Source organism: Vulpes lagopus, chromosome 11 (assembly GCF_018345385.1).
Source record: "Vulpes lagopus strain Blue_001 chromosome 11, ASM1834538v1, whole genome shotgun sequence".
NCBI classification, from domain to species: Eukaryota; Metazoa; Chordata; class Mammalia; order Carnivora; family Canidae; genus Vulpes; species Vulpes lagopus.
The window spans coordinates 83414392-83437938 of NC_054834.1; the positions used below are offsets into that span (position 1 = coordinate 83414392).

Below are 23547 nucleotides of genomic sequence, written 5' to 3' on the forward strand. Positions count from 1 at the left end.
AATAGCTATCAGAAAGAATGATTAAATCTAAAATACTCACTAGAGAGAATAGGAGTGACATCCGGGAATATTTCTACAGGATCAACGTCTGATTTTAAAGTGAAATTTTCCTGCATCAACCCAATATGCATTGCCCTTGGCATAAATGCTTTGGTGTCTCAGTGACAGTAGAAGACCAATTAATAAGGCTGTTTATCTTTGCAGGTTGACATAGCACATACGGGACTCTGTAGGATTGAAATATGCTACCAAAGAAGGAAAGAACATGATGTGAAGTGGAAGAAGCTGATAAGAAAAAAATGAAAAGAAATGTTGAGAGGGAAGGGAGACTAGCAAGGAAGGAAAGCAGTTGTGAAATAATGTTATGAGAAGGAAGAGGTCTATTAGGGTTCTGCAAGATGGAGAGCTAACATATCCCCAAGGTGCTGGAAACAGCTACAAAAGCTGTATGAAATAGTTTTAGAAGAGAATTAAAATATGCTTAAAAAAGAAAATTTAAAGTCAGAGTGGTGACCTGAGTGGATACCTGTATATCTGGAGGCTAGGATTTAAAGTTCATGTAGGCATAAGCCTCATTTTGGGTGAGGCAAGGTGTTGGAACTAAGATCCCCAAAATCTAAGGCCCTCAGATCCAAAAAACACATAGAAATTTGGATTTGGATCCAAATCCAAATTTGGATCCCCAAGTAATCCAAATTTCATGCTTGATCCTTATTCAGACTTGGAGCTTAAATTTATATCATATTCCAGGAAGCCTCACTTAAAAATATAAACAGAAAATTCGGTTAGGAAATTGATGCCCTGGCACTCCTTGCATAAATAAATGCAAAACCCACACAGGAGAACACAGACACACCTAGGTGGCAAGGGATCCTCACAAAATGACAAGACTTACTGAAGATGAGCCCATGATAAAAAGTCATAGAATAGCAAGTAACAATTTTTGTGTGAGGTACAGGCAGTAGACACAAGATACAGGAGGATTAGACCCAATAATGTGAGTTACTAGAATGGAATTTAGAAAGTAACAACCAGGGGCACCTGGGGGGCTCAGTGGTTGAGCGTCTGCCTTTGGCTCAGGTCATGATCCTGGGGTCCTGGGGTCGAGTCCCACATTGGGCTCCCCGCAGGGAGCCTGCTTCTCCCTCTGCCTGTGTCTCTCCCTCTCTCTGTGTGTCTCTCATGAATAAATAAATAAAATCTTAAAAAAAAAAAGTAACCACCAAAGAAAAGATCTTTAACATTATTAAAGCTATCACAGAAGTAATTAAAACACAGAATGAGAAATGGAAAAAGACAAGGCTGCTTTGAATAATGTTGATGCTGCTGCTAATAATAATAGTACAGTACTGGTCCTTTGCTAGGCCCTTTTCTAAATGTTTTGCAAATATTAACTCATTTAATCCTCACAACATTATTATTATTGTATTATGAGGTATTAGTACTTTTCCATTTTATAGAAAATGCAGCATGACATCATCACCTCCCAGAAGCCCCTTCTCCTAATATCAACACTGTGGGTTTGGATTTTAACACATGACTTTGTGGGGGGTGAGGGGGTGGGGGGATGGATAGGCACAAATTTTCAGTCTATATACTAGAGTACAGGGTCTTAACCACTACACCAAATCAAAGAGCAAATTTTATTTCCAAATGAAATTCCAGATTCCAAAAACTTTCAAGATTTTAAAATTACAAAAGTGAAAAAACTTATAAAGAAAACTCAATGAATGAATTAAACAGCAGATTAAGCACAGGTGAAGAAAGAATAAGTGTAAAACAACTGAAAAAAAATCTGAAAATATAGCACAGAAAGAAAAAAAGATGGAAAATATAAAAGCAAGAGTAAGAAATATAGAGAATAAAATGAAAAGAACCAACATATTTATAACAGAAGGTTGTCGTAGGAGAAGGTAGAGAGAACAATAAGTAGGCAATATTTTAAAATGTAATGACAGAAATTTCCAGAATTGGTGAAAGATATGAATATTCAAGAAGTGCAGTGTAAGTAAAGGTAAATCACATGAGGACATTTTTTAGTGAAACTAAGAAAACTAAGAAAATATCAAAAGCAAGCAAAAAAAAAAAAAAAGAGCGGGATTCCCTATAAATAATTAGATTAATAGCACATATCTCAATAGCAGCCATAAATTCTAGAAGATTCTTTATCTGAAAGATAATATCTTCCGAGTCTTGAGGAAAGATTTTTTAACCCTGAGTTTTATACTCAGGTAGAACATCTTTCAAGCACAAGAACAAAATAAAAATCCTACACTTAGATTCTTGCTGAAAGAACTAATTAAAGGATGTAGTTCCAGGGAAAAAATGAACTCAGAAGAATGTGTAGGATACAAGGAGCAATGGTGAGCAAAGAGGCTGGAAAACACTGAGAAATCAATATAGGGAATTAAAAAACAGGGCTAGGTAACGTTAAATGGAAAACTGAAATGTGACCAATTGAAGGTCCTCAATGCTCCCATCACCAGGGAGGAGAAGAAAGATCTTTGGAATAGTTAAAGATTTATTCAAGCACCAAATGACTTCCCAACTAGTGACTATAAAGTTTCACCTCTTTTTTTATATATAACTAAGTTATATATAAGTTATATATAAGTTATATATATTAGTTATATATAAGTTATAACTAAGTTACTTGCGAGTATTAAAACATGAGGGCTTTATCAAAAGAGTTGAGATTGAATGTTGAATTTTCAAATAATTAGAGGGGGAAAATAAAGGAAGATTTGATTACAGTAGTAGAAGGAAAAAAGGAGAAGAAAGAGAAAGAATAGAAATAGCGTGGGAAAGTGGGAATAAACATAAGGTGATGGAAATAAACGTAACAGTGCTCACAGGAAGTATGAATGAACTCCTTGGTGATAATCAGGGTCCATGAGACTGAGAAGTAAAGCCAAATCCAGCTATATTCCATATATGGGAGAACTTCTGAAACCTAATGACATAGAAGGTTGACATTAATGAGACAGGGAAAAAAATGTCAGATTTATATTTCCAACAGGATGGAGAAGTAGGTATAAGAAAACCCTCTGCCACCCCAAAACACCTAGATCTGCATAGATCACTAAAGGACACTTTCAAATGTTTTATTAAACTCACAAGAAAATAGGGAAAATCCTTGTAAGACAGAAGCAGCAAAGAGGAAGCCCGGACCACAGAAGCAGATGAACACAAACACAGAAACTGGAGCTGCTCTAGATCCGGGGTCAGCGGCTCCAGCTCAGGGGTCAGCGGCTCTAGATCGGGGGTCAGCGGCTCTAGATGGGGAGTCAGCAGCTGTAGATCAGGGTCTGCAGCTCTAGCCTCGGAGCCAAACCCAGCCTGCCCTCCGTGTTGTCAAGGGCTAGTGAACCGGGCCAGGCCCAGCGTTCACATGCTGTCTCTGGCTCCCCGTGCAGAACTGAGTGGTATAGACAGAAACCACATGACCTGAAAACGCTGAACTATATCTATCCCTCTAGAGGAAAAATTTGCTGACCCTTGCTCCCGGGGTCCAGAGATCTGAGGATTCATGGCTGCCGGGGTTGGCGTGAGGTGAGGAGTGAGAGCGGGAGCCCAGGCCTTCCGTCTGAGCACCGTGAGGACGATTACGGGGAGACTCCTCCAAAAGACACCATCGAAATGAATCTCCTCTCTATAAAGGGGGAGTTGAGGGGACATCTGACTGTTTGCAAAGGGTGCAGGCCAGGAAGCCTTTCAGCACGCTGGGCGTTACTCTGAGGCTGGTGCTCATTGCCCCCCAGGCCCGCCAGGCCCCCCAGGCTCCCCAGGCCCCCCAGGCCCGCCAGGCCACCACAAAAGCAGCCCGCTGGCTCCGAGGTCCACTTCCATGGGCGTTTTCTCTGCATCTGCCAGCTGTATTCTAAAGAAGGTGTTACCAGCATTTCCTCTCTGTTGCTTCTGTGCATTTTTAAAAAAGAGTTTATTTATTTATTTGAGAGAGAGAGAGAGAGAGAGAGAGAGAGAGAGAGAGAGAGCAGCAGGAGGAGCAGGGGCAGAGGGAGAAGCAGACTCCCTGCCGAGTGGGGAGCCCTGTACAGGGCTGGATCCTGGGACCCAGGGACCATGACCTGAGCCGAAGGCAGGTGCTTAACTGACTGAGCCACCCAGGCGCCCCATTTCTGTACATTTTTTCATTTGCTGTGGAAGACTGACTAGTCTCAAGGGAATAGTTTCATCCCTCGGGGTCTGACAGAGCTGGCGGCTGCCTGCAGGCAGAGGACACGTCGGGTTCTCTCCCAGAAGTAGGCCACTACGACATCATGGCACGACTACCTTGGGGCAAGCCACCAGTGGCCGGTGGGAGACCTCCTGTGGAAGCCAGGGCCGGTGATCCCATCTCATATATTAGTCCTTTATTTCTCTGCTCATAATCCCCCTTTTATCTCCATGCCGTCAATAAATCTTGTGACTTACTGCAGGCTGATCACAGCTATTAGGGTGCGGAATTAAGGAAATTCCCTGTTTTTATGCTTGTAGCCAAGCTTAGAGAGAGAACAGCAACTGCCTCTGGAAGGCCAAATGTGAGATGGCAAAAGATGGTCTTCAGAGCACGGGGCTGTGGTTGGAGCCACAGGACTGGCTAAGATGACGGGCTGCCACCAGGACACGTGTGTGTGACATGTAGCCATTGCCAGAAACCTGGAGAGGAATAGCAGGTGAAGATACAAGCTGATGGTTATGGCAAAACTATTGATATATAAAAAAAGAGGTGAAACTTTATAGTCACTAGTTGGGAAGTCATTTGGTGCTTGAATAAATCTTAGGAAACGAGGTTCTATAGGATAGACAGATGGAAACAATGGCTTCAGGTAGCAGCCCTCACAGAGGATTCACATCTTCATAAATGCTTCACTACTGAAAGGGATTCAGCATCCATTGCAGATAATGAGAGATCACTGAAGGACACGGCGATTGCTGGGGGACTTTCTCAGCACCTCTTAAATCACATTACTATGATACGTTTGATTCCATATCCAGGTAAAAACCCAAAGAAGAGTCGCCACTACCTGACTTGTGGTTATGTCCCATCATTTTCAACTGAGGCCCAACATAGTTCTAGATATCTGGGACAACAGAAGGATGGCCAGGTTGGCATATCCTGAGAGTAGGAGGCAATAGAGTTTGGGGCTCAGAGGCCAGGTTACCTGCCTCTAAATCTAGGTTCTGATGAGATTAGGAAGGCAAGCCACCTTACTGTACCTATTTCCCCATTAAGGGTAGCCTGGGTGGCTCAGCAGTTGAGTGCCTGCCTTTAGCCCAGAGCATGATCCTGGAGTCCTGAGATTGAGTCCCATGTCGGGTTCCCTGCAGGGAGCCTGCCTCTCCCTCTGCCTGTGTCTCTGCGTGTCTCTCATGAATGAACAAATGAATAAATAAATAAATTCTATTAAAAATATATTTCCCCATTATGTAAGATGGCTCCTGTTACTGCGTAGCTCATAGGTTTGTTGCTGATCAAATGACTTCATACACGTAAAGCCCCTAGAAGAGTGTCTGGGGTGTAGTTAGTGCTCAGTGCATGTCGGCTGATCCTACTAGGTGTTCAGGCAAAGGCCTGAACAGAGTCAAGTCCAGGATCTGTTGTTCAAGAGCTTAGATGCAGGTGTCGGTGTCTGTGCAATGAACCACCTTAAAGCAATAAGGTACTGCCATGTCTCATGATTCCATGGGAGGAGTGGCCTCAGAGGAGCGGTTTTCCTGTGGGTCTCACTGGGGTTTCTTATATGGCCACAGTCATACCGTGGCTGGGGCTGGAGTCACTTGGAGACCAGAACCTACTGGAGTGTCCCAGATGCCTTCTTCCCTCCGGCGTGTGGTGCTTTAGTGCTTGTCACCTGGCGTCTCTCTCCACAGAGCCTCCCATCCTCCGCGCTCTCCGTGTGGCCTGCCTTCCAGCAGGGGGCTGACGGCTCCCACGGTAACTTTCTTCTCAGAACACCACAGCAGCAGCTGCCCAGGCCTTCCCTCATGCTTAGGTCCAGGGCTGGCATAGAGTCGTAGGGGAGACAGCAGCCACAAGGTCACCTAGAGCCAGGGTGGAGGGAAGGGACTGCAGGCTCACTGGGTATGGCCTCATGGGGCTTTGTAGAGGGGAAAGGAGCGAAGGCCTTCAGTTCAATTTCCCCCCTCATTTGACAAGGATCAGACTCCACTCCTCTTTATTTTCACATCACCTCACACCTAACTGATCATAAATGGTTCTCCCCAGTCCCAGTCTTCTCCCCACTTTCATCCAGCGTGTACCAACTCTCATGTTAGCCTTCCAGAAGCACAGTTTTTGCTTCCATGCCCAAGAAAGGTTTAACTATTTAGTACTGTCTACATGATAAAGTGTGGACATCTTAGGCTGTTATTCAAAGGTCCACGGGCTTGTGTCTGAGAAGATGAGATTGGGATTAGGTTGGAGAATGCCGGAAGCGAAACTCACATCTCAATAATTACTGCCTTCTAGCTTTATCAAGCCTAACAGGTGCACAAACAGCACAAAGGAAACATATGAATAATGTATCATTTCTTTTCATCATGAAAACAGACCACAGAGGCGACAACGGTCAGCAGCCTGCAGGGATGAAGAAACGGCCAGATTTTAACAAAAGGGCACCCGGAAATTCATTCCTTCCTCCTGGGAAGGGTCTCATTATCACCCCAAAGCAAACTGCTACCCCGTAAAGCCACTCAGCAAGCCACATCACCTAGGACAGTCATCTATGCCCAATGTTGGAGTTCTGGGCCCCAATATTCTTGTGACACTATTTTCCTGTGCCTGTGCTATAGGTTATGCAGTTGCCTCTATTTAGACCTGTGTAGGAGATTAGGGGGGCTTTCATTTCTCCAGGAGGGAAGTTTGGGTCCTAGTCAAACGACAGAATTCCTCTGCGATGGTATCCCAACTTCATGTTTCAACTTCAGACTTATCTGTGTGCCACACAATGTTTACTATAACACTCCCTTTTGCCCCTTGACACAAACTTTTGCAGCCATTCATACCGGTCTACCCTCTGTTTCTCCACTTCCTAGTCCTTTCTCATCTCTCTGCATAAGATAGGAAGGGACTGCAGGGAAATAACGGAGAAAACTCAAGCTGTTCCAATGTCCCACAAGCCATGAAGGTAGCAAGAAGGATAAGAATGTCTTGTTCTATAGCCCTATCATATTTACTGCCTTTTACTTATATTTTTTTCTTAAATATAGATGTTTTATTTCCTCAGCCATATGCTGAACATGTTCTAGGAAAAGAAGGGATTTATTTTATTAATTTCTTAAGGATTTATTTATTATAAATCAGAGGGAGAGGACAGAGAGAATCTTAAGCAGACTCCACAGAGACTGACATGTGGCTCAACCCCACGACCCTGAGATCATGACTTGAGCTGAAATCAAGAGTCAGATGCTTAACCAACCATGCCACGCAGGCACCCTAAGAAGGGCTTTATTTTAGACTATGTCTTTCTACCTTATATATTTATATTTATTCAGAGCAGCAATATAAATAGTTATCTGCTAGTTGATTATCCCATATAAAGACAAAGTTCTTACAGTTCACCCATCCATCCATCAACTCATTCTGTCATTGAGTCAATAATCATTTACTGACTGCTATCCACCTCAAATCTCTGCCGGGTGGTGCCCATCACAGGGCAGTTTATGCAGGTTCTGGAACTCTTCGATTCCTCAGTATCTGATACATAGCACCAAATAAAATATTCAGCTTTAACATTATAAAAATAAGGGGATGAAATTATGAAAATAATACAAGCTCATGGTAAACATTAAAACAGCATAGGAGGGCATAAGGGCAAAAGTAAGACTTCGGTTGCCACTCCACACAAACTTCCTATTCTAATAGCCTAAAAGTAATAGTTGCTGAAGGATTCTCCTCTATCCTTCAGAAATTTGTATCTTTTTTTTACAATCATTCTATATGTATTTTTCTGTTGTCCACACCTCTCATCTATACAATGTATTTTGGTTATTTTTTCATATAAGGTCATATAACTCTCCTTGTTCTTTTTTTTTTTTAAACAGTTTGATTGAGGAGGGGCACCTGGGTATCCCAATTGGTTAAGCATCTGACTTTGGCTCAGGTCATGATCTCAGGGTCCTGGGATCAAGCCCCGCCCGCATCAGGCTCCTTGCTCAGACGAGAGTCTGCTTGTCCATCTCCCTCTGCCCCTTACCCACTTATGCTCGCTCTCTCTCTCTCTCAAATACATACATACATACATACATACATAAATACATAAAATCTTTAAAAAAAGAATCCATCCAGTTTCATTGAAGGGCACCTGGGTGGCTCAGTTGGTTAAGTATTTGACTCTTGATTTCAGCTCAGGTCACGATTCTCAGGGCTGCACGATTGAGCCTATATCATTGGGCTCCACACTAGACAAGGAGCCTGTGTAAAACTCTCTCTTTCCCTCTCTGCCCTCTCCCCCAACTTGCACACTCTGTGTCTCAACAAAACGAAACAGTTTTATTGAGCTATAATTCATATACCATGCAATCACCTATTTAAAAGTATATTATTCAGGGGTGCCTGGGTAGCTCAGTGGGTTAAGTGTTGGACTTTTGATTTCAGCTCAGGTCATGATCTCAGGGTCCTGGGATGGAGCTGCATCCCAAGCCTGTGTGGGCTCTGGGCTCAGCAAGGAGTCTGCTTGAGGATTTTCTCTCTCCCTCTGCAAACCCTCCCATACCCCACCACTGCTGCTCATGCTCTCTCTCTAAAATAAAGACATAAACCTCTAGAAAAATAGTGTATCATTCAATGATTTTTAGAATATTCAGAGCTGTGCAGCCACCACCATAATCCTCATTCATTCTTCTTAATTGTTGCAGAGGTTTTGTTTTATCTTATGCCACAATCTCAGTAAATATTTGTTGAATGAATTTAAACAGATTTGGATTGAGAAAGTGGGGGGAAAAAGAAAATTAGAAACATAAAAATAAAAAGCTCCAAGGCTTCTGCTAGTCCTTTAAGACAGTTTTAAACAACTATGTCATAGTGATATAACAATATAAATGAAAAAATATCTTCACATTATCTGAATCTTTTCTTTCCAAATAGCAGAGTCCTAATCCATGTGTACATAAATTCATTTTGCATTGTGCTGGATTTCCTTTAGCAAGTCAATTATTTTTGCTTTCAAGTAATGTTTTATTTCATTTTGTAAGCTTAAAAATAAATATTACTTGCAATAATCTTCCAAATTAAGTTAGCTTATAATATTTCAACAGTAACAGGACAATTTTTCCAGCATTTGCTTCATATGTACTGTGAAGGTAAGCATTTCAGATTAATACAATATTTATAAAACGTCTAAAGAAATGTAAGCAAATTGTTTTTGAAATTATTTATAAATATTAGGAGCTTTAAGCATATGTGGTGCTAAGTAATATTGACATGTCTGGGAAAATGTGCAAAACAGAGGGAAATAACACAACTACTCTTTCCCCACACTTAGGTTCCCACATACAAAATAATACATTCTGAGTGGGAAAAAAGGCACTTGGTAAATTAGTAAGGCCTCCAGTGACATTAAAACATGCCCTTAAATCCAAACCTGAATCAAGGTAAGAATGAAAAATTTAGACTCAAATGCTGTTGAAGATAGGAAAGAAAAGAACACAGGCTCTTGTTTGTGTAAAAAGAGGAATTGCTGTCTCTACAGAATGTTGGAAAACATCTTTCTGGAGATTTTAAAAACATGACAAGAACACGACAGATATGATGCCACATTCCTCTCTAAGGATTGAGATTTGATTCCATGAGGTCATACAGCTCATGGATTCTATTATTATAATCCAGGCCACACTGAGGCTCAAAGTGCAATATTCATTGTTCCTAAATGCTTCGTGTCTAAATTCCTGAAAGCTCTCCCCCTCAGGATGGCTCTGGTGCTCAGCAGTAATCTAGCAAGTGCTCAACTTCAAATGCATCAGCAAGCATATACCATTTTTCCAAAAACAAATCAATCAGATGTCAGAAACAGAATTCTCAGATCTTTTTCTCTCCTTAGATTAAACTTAATCATTCCTGGGATTTGACAGAGATCTGAAGAATTCTCTATCTTAGATTCTTCAGGCAAACAGTCTTGATCTTAAAAAGTTTCTAATTTCTCCAAGTTTCCTTAAAAATGTCTCTTACCTTTAGAATGACTTTATACTTTGCCCCTGTGTCTTGGACTTAAAATCTAGCACAGGTAAGGAGATAATGGATCTGTTTTAATGAGGGCAAAATAAAACCCAAGAAAATACAGTCTCCATAAAAAATATCCAAATATATACCAGGCATAGGAAGCTCCAGCCTCTTCATGCTTTTTAAAAATACTGTACAGGACTTTGAATACGGGGAATTGGCTGAACTCTTTGAAAGTAATTTTTACTTGGCCCATCCTCAGAGTGAAATCATTGTTGTGAAAAACAGTACTCAGGAGTTAAGGTGACCAAAAAGACGCCTGAAATGTTCTCTTCTTCCTACTTTCTGAAGAGAGGGGAGAGGGTAATAGGACAGATTACAGAGTCAGAGGATCATCAGCGGAGGGAATGAGACTGTGCTTGGTGCATAACAGAAACCGCAAAAGATCAGTGTATCCCTGCAGCCACGGTAGCAAACCGACTTAAGGCAGTTTACATAGAAAAGCAATTTATTAAAGAGTGTTAGGTATTTCTGGGACACCAGAGAGTCTGTCTTTGAGGTTATCCAACTAGGGAAGATGCTCAACCTTCATTAGGAAGCTTCCTCAGGAGCCCCACTGTTGCTCTGGTAGTTCCAGCTCTACTCGCCTCACCTACCCTGAATGCTAGATACTAACAGCTATGCACCTATATTACCTCCTAAGCTTGAAAGCCCCCACTGCCAGCCTTGCCAGAAAATGGATTCTTGCCTTCTCACATAGCTCTCTTATAACAAAATCTCAAATAGGTGCATTTGATTGCCATAGAACATATCATGAGAATGGGGGAAAATTAAGCAGTTAGCTTCTACTCTGGGAGATGGGTACATGATGTGAGATAATCCCCAAATGTGAGAATGGTGTGGCTGGGAAGCTACAAAGCATGGTACATTATCTTCCATTGGAAGAATGGTTCCAGTATAGAAGCCAGAAAATCAGCAGGTCTTGATAGATTAGATATTACAAGTGAGGGAGAGGGGGCAGTATGAGTGACTCTCAGATTTCAGGTGTGCATATGTGGTGGATGGTGGTGCCATACTAAGTTGGGATGGGCATGTTTAGTGCAAGAAAGGCCATTGGGGTCAAGGATTCAGTTTGGGGGGATTCTGGGAAGACAACAGCAGAAGTGGCATATTGTTTAATCTCCTCAAAGCAGCCTATGAAAAGAAACCAAAAATAGAACAATAAAGCCAAACACTCATGGGGATAATCTTCAACAGTAGGCAATAAGGTGCTTATTTCCATCTACTACAAAATATGAATGGATAAGGAGTAACCACTGACAGCTCTAAGACCTGCTTGTCCCGACACCTTTGCAGGACAGAGGAAAACAAGAGACATCAGATGGACTAGAGAACCCAAAAGAGCCAAGTACTCCTCAATGGAAACTTCAGAAACCCGAGAGGGGTTTTACATTCTAAAAATGAGTGAGCACACAATTTGCGGTGAGCTCTGAAGGGGCCCCAGAAGTCTGGGTCCCATCAGGTCCCAAGTCATCAAAACTTACTTCTAGGACAAAGTTCTATCATGATGAGAAAATGCTGCAAGGAGAATGCAAATTGAGCACCACAGGAACAGTAGAGTCAAAGGAAATAGCAGGTCAAGATAAAATTACGGGAAGACACAGCTCCAGAAAGTAAACTGCGAGATCTTTCGAACATTGCACAAATACAGCGAAAGAGAGAACTAGAGCTGTGAGTTTAGAAGGATTATCTGGAGCCACACATATTTCTAGAAGTTAAGGAAAACAAAGGAAAGAATGATCTTAATTTTAATGTGAAAAAAACGATTAAGAAGCAGAGTAACGTCTCTACAGAAAAGGAATGAACACTAGAGAGACGTTACCACAATATGTCTTGCCACAGAGAGAGGATGTGCTCTGACACAGCAGGGCTCTCATGGCTTATGGTCTGAAGCTTTGCATCAAATAAATTGAGGGCCCGCAAAGGAGCACTGTGACTGTGGGAGACAACCTCAAGAGAGTTGCCAAGGCTCACTGTCCTGAGTCTTGTTAAGGGTTCCTTCTCTTATGAGATGTGATGGTGCAAAAGGATGAACTGGGAGGGCATTTAGTGAATTGCGGATATAGGTAAGGGGTTTTGCCCATGGACATTTTTGTGAAAGTTTATTCTAATGAGCTGGGCTCACTATATTTTTTATTCCCATCATGTTGAGAATAATCACGAAGCCAAATATTCCACCAGTCAGACTGATCTTTGTCTTTTTTTACATTTTCCAGCAGCTGCAACCCCTGGGCTAGAGCTGGGTAGGAAATGGCAGGGACTTGCAGTGGAGAGAAAAGACTAGGGGCTGGAGGTAGACTTCTGAATAGTAGTAACAGCAACTTTCAACAACACTGACTTGTTATTCTGATTAAATAATCAAAATTTTTAAATAGTAAGAAATACATACTTGAGTTTTTTTTTTTTTTCAAAAGATTTTGAGAGAAAGACATGAGTGCATATGCACACACAATTGAGGAGGTGAGGAGGGGGAGAGGGAGAAGCAGACTCCCCAGAGCAGGGAGCCCAACCTGGGGCTTGATTCAAGGACTCTGAGATTGCAACCTACAGACTGAGTCACCTAGGCGCCTCTATGCTTGGGTTTTATTTATTTATTTTATCTAGTGCGCCTGGGTGGCACAGTTGGTTGAGCGGCTGACTCTTGATTTCAGCTCAGATCATGATCTTGGGGTGGTGGGGTCAAGATCCATGCAGTGAGCTCTGTGCCCATTGGGGAGTCTGCTTGAGATTCACTCTCTCTAAAAGTAGATAAATCCTTTTTAAAAATGCTCCTTATCTATAATACTATCTAGATATTAAATAGATAATTTGGAATTTTTGTTAGCATTTATAGAATTTAAAATATTCCTTCTAAGCAACCACACAAACACATTTTTTCCCAAGTCAAAACACATATTCCCATGCTTGAAATGCTGTTTCTAATTTCTAATTTATTTTTACAGGCTAATTTGCAAAATGAAATTGTTTGGATGATTGGTTTGCAGTAAACATGGTATACCAAATTGGTTTCTAAATTTAGAGAAAGGTTGAATCTCCTCTTATAATAATCAAGAAATAATAAAAGTATTAATGATAATGGAGCTTCCATAATTAAAAAGTCAAATTCTGAAATAAGCAGAAATGAACTTTAGCAGGTAGTAGCAACATAAATTATAATTCTTGCAAATGGTTATTTTGAGCTCTTTTCATGGGATAATGCAATCTCCAATATGCAATTTACTAAATGATAATACATGTATCATATGTGTCATAATTATGTTCATAGTCTTGTTGAATTTAGTACTATTAGGCATAACAAAGACGTAGGAAATAGTACATGAGAGTCTAAGAGTCATAAAACACAAAGTCGTTTTAATGAACGCCTTGATTTCTATGTCTGATATTTAAAAAATTTTTAGAAAGTAGTAATTGTTATCCATAGAAATGTTTTCAAAGACAAATCTTGTTTATATATAATAGGATTTGCAGATGAACTCTAGATTTTAAATATAGTAGACTCCATGTCCTTTCTTGGAGGTTTTTGAGGGTTGATTTTTGGTAAGATCTCTTTGGCATAAAATGTTTTATGAAGTCCAGCTTCTCGAAGTGCTAACTCAAAACGGAGTCTAGGGTCAGAAATTATCTGTGGAAATAAAATACATTTAAATAAGTGGCAATTCATCAAACTAAATTTTACCATTTAGTTCTATATTTCCTCAAGATGTTTAACTAATTTTTTTCTGGGTAGATGACTAGATGAGAATAAACTTGGTGTACACGGTGACTATATTATTGGTTTGCCTTTTTTTTTTTTTTTAACTGAAAATGTCCAGGGGCACCTGGGTGGCTCAATCGGTTAAGTGGCCAACTCTTCATTTTGGCTCAGGTCATGATCTCAGGGTCCTGAGATAGAGCCCTGAGTTAGGCTCACACTCAGCCAGGGAGTCTGCTTGTGGATTCTCCCTTTCCCTCTCCCCCAAGCTCATTTACATGCTCGCTCGCTCTCTCTCTCTCTCAAATAAATAAATCTTAAAAGAAAAGGTCCAAATCTTTTTTTTTTAGCATTTTTTTTAAAGATTTTATTTATTTATTTATAGAGACAGAGAGACGGAGACACAGGCAGAGGGAGAAGCAGGCTCCATGCAGAGAGCCCGACGTGGGACTCGATCCAGGGTCCCCAGGATCACACCCTGGGCTGCAGGCAGCGCTAAACCGCTGCGCCACCGGGGCTGCCCGAAAAGGTCCAAATCTTGATATCATTTTCCAGTGCATCTGTGGTTTCCAATATAATGTATAGGGAATATCATACTAGATTAGTCAAAATATGACACCTTGAAATTATTAAAAGATGAGGTAAAAAAAAGCTCACTTTCAGTACTATCATTGATTCATAATTGATAGCTAGAATTAGAAAATACAATCATTGATTAAACCACAACCTTGTGCATTGGTCTTTAAACAAACATTCTAATTTCTCCATCATTCAGCAATATCTAAGTTATGTTTAAACACATGGCCCCTACTTTAAAAACAAGAATCAATCGAGTTCTCCTTCCAAGCCTGGATTTCTATTTCAAGCAGAATTAGAAAATGTTTCCACCAATGTGATCCTAAATGGGAATCGAAATATGAATAGCTCAGTTTCTATTTTCATTTATAGCCAATTGGAACTTATTCTTCTTCCCCTCCTTCTATGAACGTTAAATGTCAACAGACATTATTTGCAATAAGGTAGCCACATATTGATTTTAGCTAATGGGACATTTAATGTGGACTTGAAGCCCCCCCCGCCCCCCCACCAGAGGATAGGATAATAAGCTGTTGAATGCAGCCCCTCCTTCAAGAAACTCTTAAACTAATAGGGGTCATAAGAAAGTATGCAGATAACTACAGCTCATGGCACATGTGACTGATGTTCCAAGAATAGAATACAGAGGTACATCTCCTGGTGCGGGTGAGACTAGGATGACCTCAGGTAAGGCGGAGCACTTGAGCTAACTATAAAGCCCACCCTATTCTTCTATGAAGCAGAGTGGGGAGGAAAAGAGATGGAGCAGAAAAGGAAGTCACGTGCACATTCAGAGGTCAAATAGGTCAACTTGGGAGCAGGGCAGTTTGGGTGGAATGCTGGAGTGGCTGTCTACTACAATTGTCTACACAGGAAGTAATAAATGCTAAACTTGACTGGTCGTAAGGAAGAGAGAACCGTCAGAACCACTATGAAGAGAAGAGTCAAGTGATGAGGTACAGGAATGAGAGGCAGTGATGCGTACAAGTCAAAAATATGACAGAGATTTGTGTCTGAGAAGCAACATATATTTTAGCCTTAGACCTAATTTCTCCTCTTCTGGCTATAGTCTCTGTGCTCACTTCCAAGGATTTATGCCCCACCTGTGTGCTCCCTAATTATGTCCTGGACTCACCTGTCTTCTCTTGCCTTCTGGTTCGTAAGGTTTAAAATGTCTCATTATACTATTTGTAAAATAGAGATCAAATGAAATGGAGACCTCTTTCGAAAACTGACCTCCATTTCCCCAATTCACCTCCCCAGAAGCAGCCCATCAGTTTCTTGTGAATGTGTCCTAGACATCTTCACCCTAAACCTGACAGGAACAAAACAATCTCTCTCTCTCCCTAAGTCTGTTTTTACTTCTGTCTTCTTATATGGCTAATGGCAGCCACACCTAATGATTATAATTTACTAAATTACTTCAAGGTGTCAGGCAATGGCCTAGGCAATTGACATTTATTATCCTAATCCTCATGAGAACCTTACAAATTATTTTACAGATGAAGTAAACAAGACATAAAGATGTTAATAGCTTACACCAGTTCACACAGCCAGTAGATAGCAGATGTGGTTTTGAATCCAAAATGCAGGTTCTCCTCAGTGTCACTTGCTGCCTTGCTTAGGATCATTACTCCCTCCTCCCAGCCAGGGCCATCCGTGACCACCCCCCCCACCCCGTACCTCCCACGTTCAGGAGAGGGGCACCACCTGAAAAGGATCTGACCCCTGCTGCCAAACCCACCAATTTGCTGTCCAGGACACGTGGCTAAAACACACCTGATTGTATAATTCACCTGCTTCTGAGTCGCCTGTGCTCTCAGGATATCTCCGCAGGCAAGAGTTACTGTACTTTTCGGTCTGACCCTAACCTGTTCCCAATCTCACCTCCCAGCACCCACCCTTGCCACGTGCCTTACACTGGAGACACGTCAGTAAGGGCCCCTTTCCACCCTCTTCTGCTTGGTGAAACCCTTGTTGCCTTAGCCCAGGTACCGGAGAGCTTTCCAATTTCTGACTTCGACTCTTGGCCAACCCCAGCTGCCCGCCCTGCTGTGGCTTCTGCTGATACATCTTTCTAATGAGCCCCTCTTCTTTCGCCCCATCCCTCCTCCCAACCTATTTTTTTGTTTTGTTTTAGTTTAAATCACCTGGAATAAATTGTTACTGCTGCTAAGAATCCTCAACTAAGATGCAGCGTGGTTTCCTCTTTGACACTTGGTCTGACTTCCCTAGTCGGCGGTTCCATTGGTTCGCGTCCCCTTGCCACCGCAGCCCCCAGACCTCCACATGGGAGGTGGTCTCACCCCAGGGCATTGTTCCCATATGGGCTAGCTGCCCTCCCAAACCAGCCGCCCTGCTCACTCCTCCAACAAAACAAGTGCATCTTGCTTGAGGAGGCAGCCCTGGTGACATCGCAATGCCAGATACAGTATACGTTCCATACATATTTGTCCAATTAGTAAATGAGTTGTTCAAGAAGAGGCACACTCGATTTGTTAGTAAGTGAGCAAAGTTTCTTACTTTTTAATTAAATATTTAGCTTCTCTCCTTAGGTCTGTAAAATTAAACTAGGGAGAACTTTCTCCCTTAATTTCAGCATTGACTATGTTTTAGTGTGTTTATAAACATGAACTCAGTTTCTGAAACTAAACTTTTTTTTTGCAATTTTCAAAAAAAATTCAGTGACATCCATTCATTCATCTGTCCTCCTTCCCTGCCTTCCCATCTGTCCATCCAAAAAGACTTTAAAGTCCTTTCTCAGTAACAGGAACAGACTAAGAGGAGTCAGAAGTTCCTAGAAATGGTTAAATGACACCTTAATACTTTTCCACAGAAAATGTTTTATCATTAGCTCTATTATCTTCATTTTAATTTCTGAAAGTTTCCCTCTGCTTTGTCTTATCAGTATCATCAGTTGTTGCTTTAATGGGATTTACATTATGAATTTAAACAAATTCTGAATGATAAACATTTAAGCAATAAGGTAATAGGTATTAAGACAACCTAAGTTTTAAAAATTATTTTTAACATAAAAATGTAAATTTAAATAATTTTCAATGACAGATTCCTAATACCTTCAGATAAACTGTCCCATGGTCACCTATCAACTATTTTATAACATTAAGAATTGGGCAGTAATTGTGTGCTATCATTTAGCAGTAAAAATTATGCTAATCTATGTGGCATTCAAATGTAAATCTTGAAAATAATCTGAAACCCAAAACACTTCCATAAATCTTATCATCATGGCTTTTGCATCAATCATGCTAATTCCCATAATTACCTGGTGTTCATTGTATGTATTCAGTGTAAAGAGTGGCTTTTGAAGAATAAATTCTTCTTCAATTCCAATACCCATCCTTGCTTTTGACGCCGTTGTGTCTGACATCATTCTAACAGGGTCAAACTGTGCGACAATAGCAACCTAAAAGAAGAAAAAGCATGGCTACTTGGATTAAGATACAAGCTTCCTACATCTGGGGAACCCTGTTAATGTTTAATGTCCATTAAAGATAAAACATCTTTAATAAAATTTCCTAAGGACAGGCAGACAGAACAGTAAAGCAGGCCAATACTAGAGATCCTTTTTTTTTTCTTTTTCCAATCCTAGAGACCCACAAAGGAGTTAATGGTTTAAAAACAGAGCGTATTAAAAGGCCATGATATTTATTGTTTGCTACTGACTGAAAATTATAGTTATGATTAAATTTATAATTAAATTTAGATAAAAATTTATCTATCTGGTACTAAGTCACAGGAGATCTGATATAGAAAACCTATACATTGAATTACTTTAAAAGAAAAAAATATTAATGTTTAACTGCTAGCAACTTATGGCCATGGTAACAACCCCACAAAGCTTTTCAGAAAGTTTAATCTGATCAAGCTCAGTCTCGAATATATTATTCATGCCTACAGTTGAGTTGTATTGGCATTATTGGGCAAGATGGGTGAATCCTATTAAGTAACTAGAGTTCCAGGGACTGTTGTAAACCATTGACACCCTTCTACTGAAAAACTGAAGAGTCATTTTAACCTAACTGACCTTGTCCTTTATGATAATTGAAATAATTCAAACCTGTATCCTAATGAAAAGCCACTAATTTTGTAAATTATATGCACCATTAGTAACACCTGCCTGTTAATTCCTAAAGTCAAGAATTAACATTAAGAAAATGGCATTTTTAATGCCATTTAGAAACTGTAATGGCATAACTGGGGGTTGAACATACTTTAATTATTATAGGTTTTCTAGTCAAAATGTCTTATACTGGTTCTAAACACTGATTACAGGTAATGGGCACCGATATTTCCTCTCTCAAAGAGTTCACAGATGGAAAGAATTCTAGTCATAGGGACTCTGTAAGCTATAAAAGTTACATTGTGATCAAGAATGTGTTTAGTAATAGTGACATTAAAGTTTTGTCCCCAGAAGGCCATGGTATGTGATTATTTGCTAATGATTGAATAATTTAAATTTTGTTGAATCTAGGATGACAAGGACTTACATTCCTGCACTTTGAATTTATTTCTGTCATCTATTTTATTGAAGAAGATGATATAACAGTTGTATGCATTTACATTTCTTCTAAATTATGCCATTTAACTAGACCTCCTTGGTTTGAATCCAGTCTGACAGTTAATAGCTGTGTGACTTTGGGGAACCCCTGGGCCTCCTCAGTTTACTCTTCTATAAAATAAGAATATTGCCATAAAATAGAAATAACACATGTCATGGGGTTGTTGTAGGTATTAAATGGGATAAAACCTAAGAGCATTCAGAATAGTGCTTTATAATTAGTATTTTTTTTTAAAATGTGAACACATTACTACAAACCTATGAGGCAGCTACTATTCTTATTCTCATTGTTCAGGGGAGGAAATGGAGGAAATGAGCTTAGGGAAATTAAGTAAAAGATCTAAGTTTCCTCTGCTAATAGGAGCAAACCAGGTTGTACCAGGTTTGACAGACACCAGAGGCCAAGTTCTTATCTGAGATTCCATGTTGCCTTCACTGACATGGACGGGAAATCAGAGAGTCATTTCCTGTCAGCCAGAAAATGGTGTCAATGGACTTTGGAGCTTATGAGTTAATCACTTCCAGATAAAATCTCTGAAAAATTATCAAGTAAAACTATTCTAATCACATTTCTCAAATTCTCATATTCCTGCTTTTGCCATCTACTGTCCAAAAACTTTGGTCTACTTTCTATGAGGCAAAGCAATGGGAGGCTCTAATTCTCTCACAAAAAAATAGTACTTTTAAAAAGTGGTTTTTCACGTGTTTGCTGATTGTAGGGTATTTCCAAATAGAGGTTTCTATCCCCAAAGAGGATTACCTGGCTCTAGCTCCACCAGGTTTTTTGAGACCATAAAATCCTTCTGGTAGATGCAAAGTTCCACTCCTGTAAATGGATACTCTTCAGCTAATAAACTAGAGGAAATATGAATGCATTTAAATCTTGGGAGAGCTAAAAAAAAAATCTTGGGAGAGCTTTTTGAAAGGTGCTGAGAAAATTATTTTAATATACTAAGAAACTGGAAACTGTTCAACATGAATCTAATTGTTCCCAGGAATGAAGATCGGTGTCCCAATTTGGAAAAGTTACATTTTATAATCACAGATGTTGTGAACTAAGCCTGCTAATGATGTTATTAAGGACACTTACAAACCACCCATGAAACTTTCCAAATTAAAAACACCTGTTTCCTCAGGGCTTCTAGCCTCCTCTCTCTCTCCTCTTCTTCATGTGCTTCTTGAAGGGCCACTTCTTTTTTCTCCACCAAACGCTTTTCCAGTAATTTTTGTCTATATTTCACCCTTTAAAAATAAATCACAAGGAAGTTGGGAAAATAATTATGGAAATTATATGAATAGGAGCACAGGGGCAGAAAGCATGTTGGAGGCGACATCATGGTCATAGTGTATTTTTACTTGTTTTTGGTTGATGTCTCACATCCACACGATAAAATGCACTGGTATAAAATGGAATCTACACTAATTCGAATAGCCAGAGGACTGCAGATCATGAGGCAGGAAAACACAGGGTAAAATCCAATAAATCCAATCCATCTCTTTCTTCCCTAGAATCATTGTATTGACTCTCAAACTGTCTGTCGCCTGCCACAGTTGCAGCTCATCCAACCCAACTGATGACAGTCTCACTCTTTGAGTGATTATTCCAGCAGTTTTCTGAAGACGAGTTTTAACACAATTTGAGTTGTTAAAAGGGCTGTTACCAGTTAAATACACTTGCTTTTAGAAAGAATAGTAAATAAAATACTATATTAATATGCCCAAAAGGTCTCAATTACTAGAACTTAAACCAAACTTTATATTATCACTCATTTTGTCAAGAATACCTTCGGGGGGTAGGGGGGCATGTGTGCAAGTGTGTGAAGTTTAAAAATTGCACTTAGACTGTAGATGGCAGCAAAAACATGATTTTCCCATAGCATTATGTTTCCATTCTTTTTAAACTCAGCAGGTACCAAAGCAGGGCACATTTCAATACCTCCAAACTCATTCAGTCCTCTTCTGCTGTTTTTAGACAGCCTCCCTTCCTATCTTTTTGCCCAAGCCACTCTTCTATTGAATTATAGAGATGAGATTTATCTTTTCTAAAAGAGTAGGCACTTGGGTTCTCAAGGGAATAGGAGGCCATTGCCTCTGTCTTCCATTATTGATGGTTTAGATTTAACTTTCTTCAAGACATCAGTCACAAATGTGCTTTGCCCTTAGTGCGCCTACCTGGATTTTCCACAGAGGTACCTTCACTAAACCTTTTAATTCTGGATCTTGAGGTTTATTTACTGAGGTAGGTGTTCACTATGCATTAAGTCCGTTGGTAAGTGCTTTATGGGTTTTAACTCATTTAGACTTCACCACGACCAGATGTTGCGGTACTATAATTGACCCTATTTTAAAGGCAAGGAAATGGAAGTATAGACTGATGATATAACTTGCCCATGTTTCTCACGCCCAGCAAGTGGCAGAGCCGGAGATCAAACCCAGGCAGACTGACCCCAGATCTCACGCCAACCCTGACCTTCCCAGCTCCCTGCAATTAGCCACTAAGCTCTTCTCTCTTCCCTCGATTGCTCCCCTCACCTCACTGACATGAATACTTACTGTGTGCTTACCCTGTGCTAGATATTATAAGCACATTGAGAGAAAGATAGCCCTTAGAAGTTTGTAGTTTAATAGAAAGGCAAAAAACAAAACAAAAACAAGCCTAAGAACTAATGAAGGTATACAGTGCCTTCAGAGAGGTATAAACAAGGTCCACTAGGATTGACTGGGTTGTGGGAAAAACTGAGCGGATTCAGCAAGAGCTTTGTGGAGGAGGCAGCATGTGAGCGGGGGCTCAAGTATTAGCATTTGGAGAGATGTGGTGGAGGGGAGGCTGGCCTTCCTGGCAGACAGTGCCGGACAAGTGTGACTCAAGAAACGCACTCATACTCAGGCACCTGCAAATGTACGGTTGGCATCTAACAGTGGGCAGCTTTTTAAAAGATCTTATTTATTTATTCATGAGACACAGAGAGAGGCAGAGACACAGGCAGAGGGAGAAGCAGGCTCCATGCAGGGAGCCCGATGTGGGACTCGATCCCCCGACCGATATCACGCCCTGAGCCAAAGGCAGACACGTTCAACCGCTGAACCACCCAGGTGTCCCAAGAGTGGGCAACTTTTAAGTTTTGCCCCTTGGGCACCTTGCTTGCCTTGCTGGTCACAGTTCTGAGAAGGGAAGAGGCCAAGGGGGCTAGAACAGAGTGAGTGAGGCACTTGAATCTGTGTCATTTGAACGGAGTGAGTGAATGAAAGACAAGCCCAGGGAAGTATCGGCAGGCTAAGCCCAGCAGTCACCTGGCTCCTTCAGGAAGATTTGCTCTTGGGGAGGAAAAGAATCTTTAAAACTGGGCTGCTCCTGAGACTGACATTAAGCAGCACAGGAGAGAAAGGAGGAGGGAAGCACGAAGTAGACGCTCAGAGTACAAAACCCACAATGGGCTTGAGAGGGAGAATCCTGAACTCCTCTCCTGGCCGTGGCTGTCCTCCTCCTCATCTGTGCTATCAGGAGTCCGTCATATACACGGGTTTAAGAAGACCCAGACCAGATCGCTTCCTTTCCTCCAAGGCCTCCACGTCACGGAAACCTATTTCTCATTCTCTCCACTTCCACTAAGGCATGAATGACACAACCTCCCTAATGAGGTTCTACTCGATTTATGTACTGAGTACAAGCTAAGTACACTACTGTGAAGGTTCAATTAAAAGATACCCTGGGATTTTATAATTACCATATGCTAATTCTCAGAACCTTTGAAAAGTTTCTAGTCCTTTGGGATATATAGGTTGCTTTGTCTGCAACTAAGTTTTGTCTCCTGTGGAAGAGTGATACTCGATCCAGTTAGGGGAGCTTGACTAGTGAGGAAGAAGTTGCAAATCAGAGTCAGGCATTTAAACCTGTGTCTGAAGAAGCCCGGCTCACCCTTTACTCTGAGGCTCACTCACTCATGCGACAAATGTTTACCAAGCACCTGCTCTGCATCTACCGCTGTTGCAGGCACTGGAGGTACAGTTTCAACACAGGAGACATGGTCTGTCCTCACAGAACTGACAATCTAGCGGGGATACATAGACCCAGCCAATTCTGTGAAAGGGTGGCCGTTGCTCTGAAGAGGCAATGGGACAGAGGCCTTGGGAGAAGCACTTTGCAGGCTTGGGGCATTCATTCAAGGAAGCATACAAGAGAAAGTGCTCTAAATTTCAGACTTGAAAAACAGAGGGGGTGAGAATAAAAAGAATGTTCCAGGCTGAGAAAAATAGCGTATGAAGTCCTAGAGGTGAGAGAGCACAATATTTTTGAAGAACTGAAAAATATTTGGAATGACCAAGAGTGACGAGTTCCAAGAGCTAAGGCTAGAGAGAGACCAGAGGCCAGACTGGGGCTTTGCAATAATGAGGGCTTTGATAAGGGAAACGTGGTGATCCGAAAAACCTCTCCAACTCCTAACTCTGGTAAACAAAGGGCTGCAGAGGGGGAGGTGACAT

The 23547-nt window shown here is 40.9% G+C and overlaps 1 protein-coding gene across 9 annotated transcripts in view; it reads right to left on the reverse strand.

Annotated features, from left to right (window-relative positions):
- CCDC148 (coiled-coil domain containing 148) overlaps positions 1–23547 on the reverse strand; it is a 279432-nt gene that overhangs the window by 29857 nt on the left and 226028 nt on the right. For 7 of the 9 annotated variants that reach the window (XM_041774274.1, XM_041774269.1, XM_041774270.1 and 4 more), the window contains 3 exons: positions 20193–20310; positions 17773–17913; positions 13023–13841 (listed from right to left, as the gene is read on the reverse strand). In XM_041774274.1, the coding sequence (XP_041630208.1) occupies positions 13695–13841; positions 17773–17913; positions 20193–20310 (406 nt within the window). In that variant the 3' untranslated portion in view covers positions 13023–13694. Of the gene's footprint in view, positions 1–13022; positions 13842–17772; positions 17914–20192; positions 20311–23547 lie in introns of those variants that run through there. The other 2 variants (XR_005990690.1, XR_005990691.1) reach the window with 1 other exon arrangement.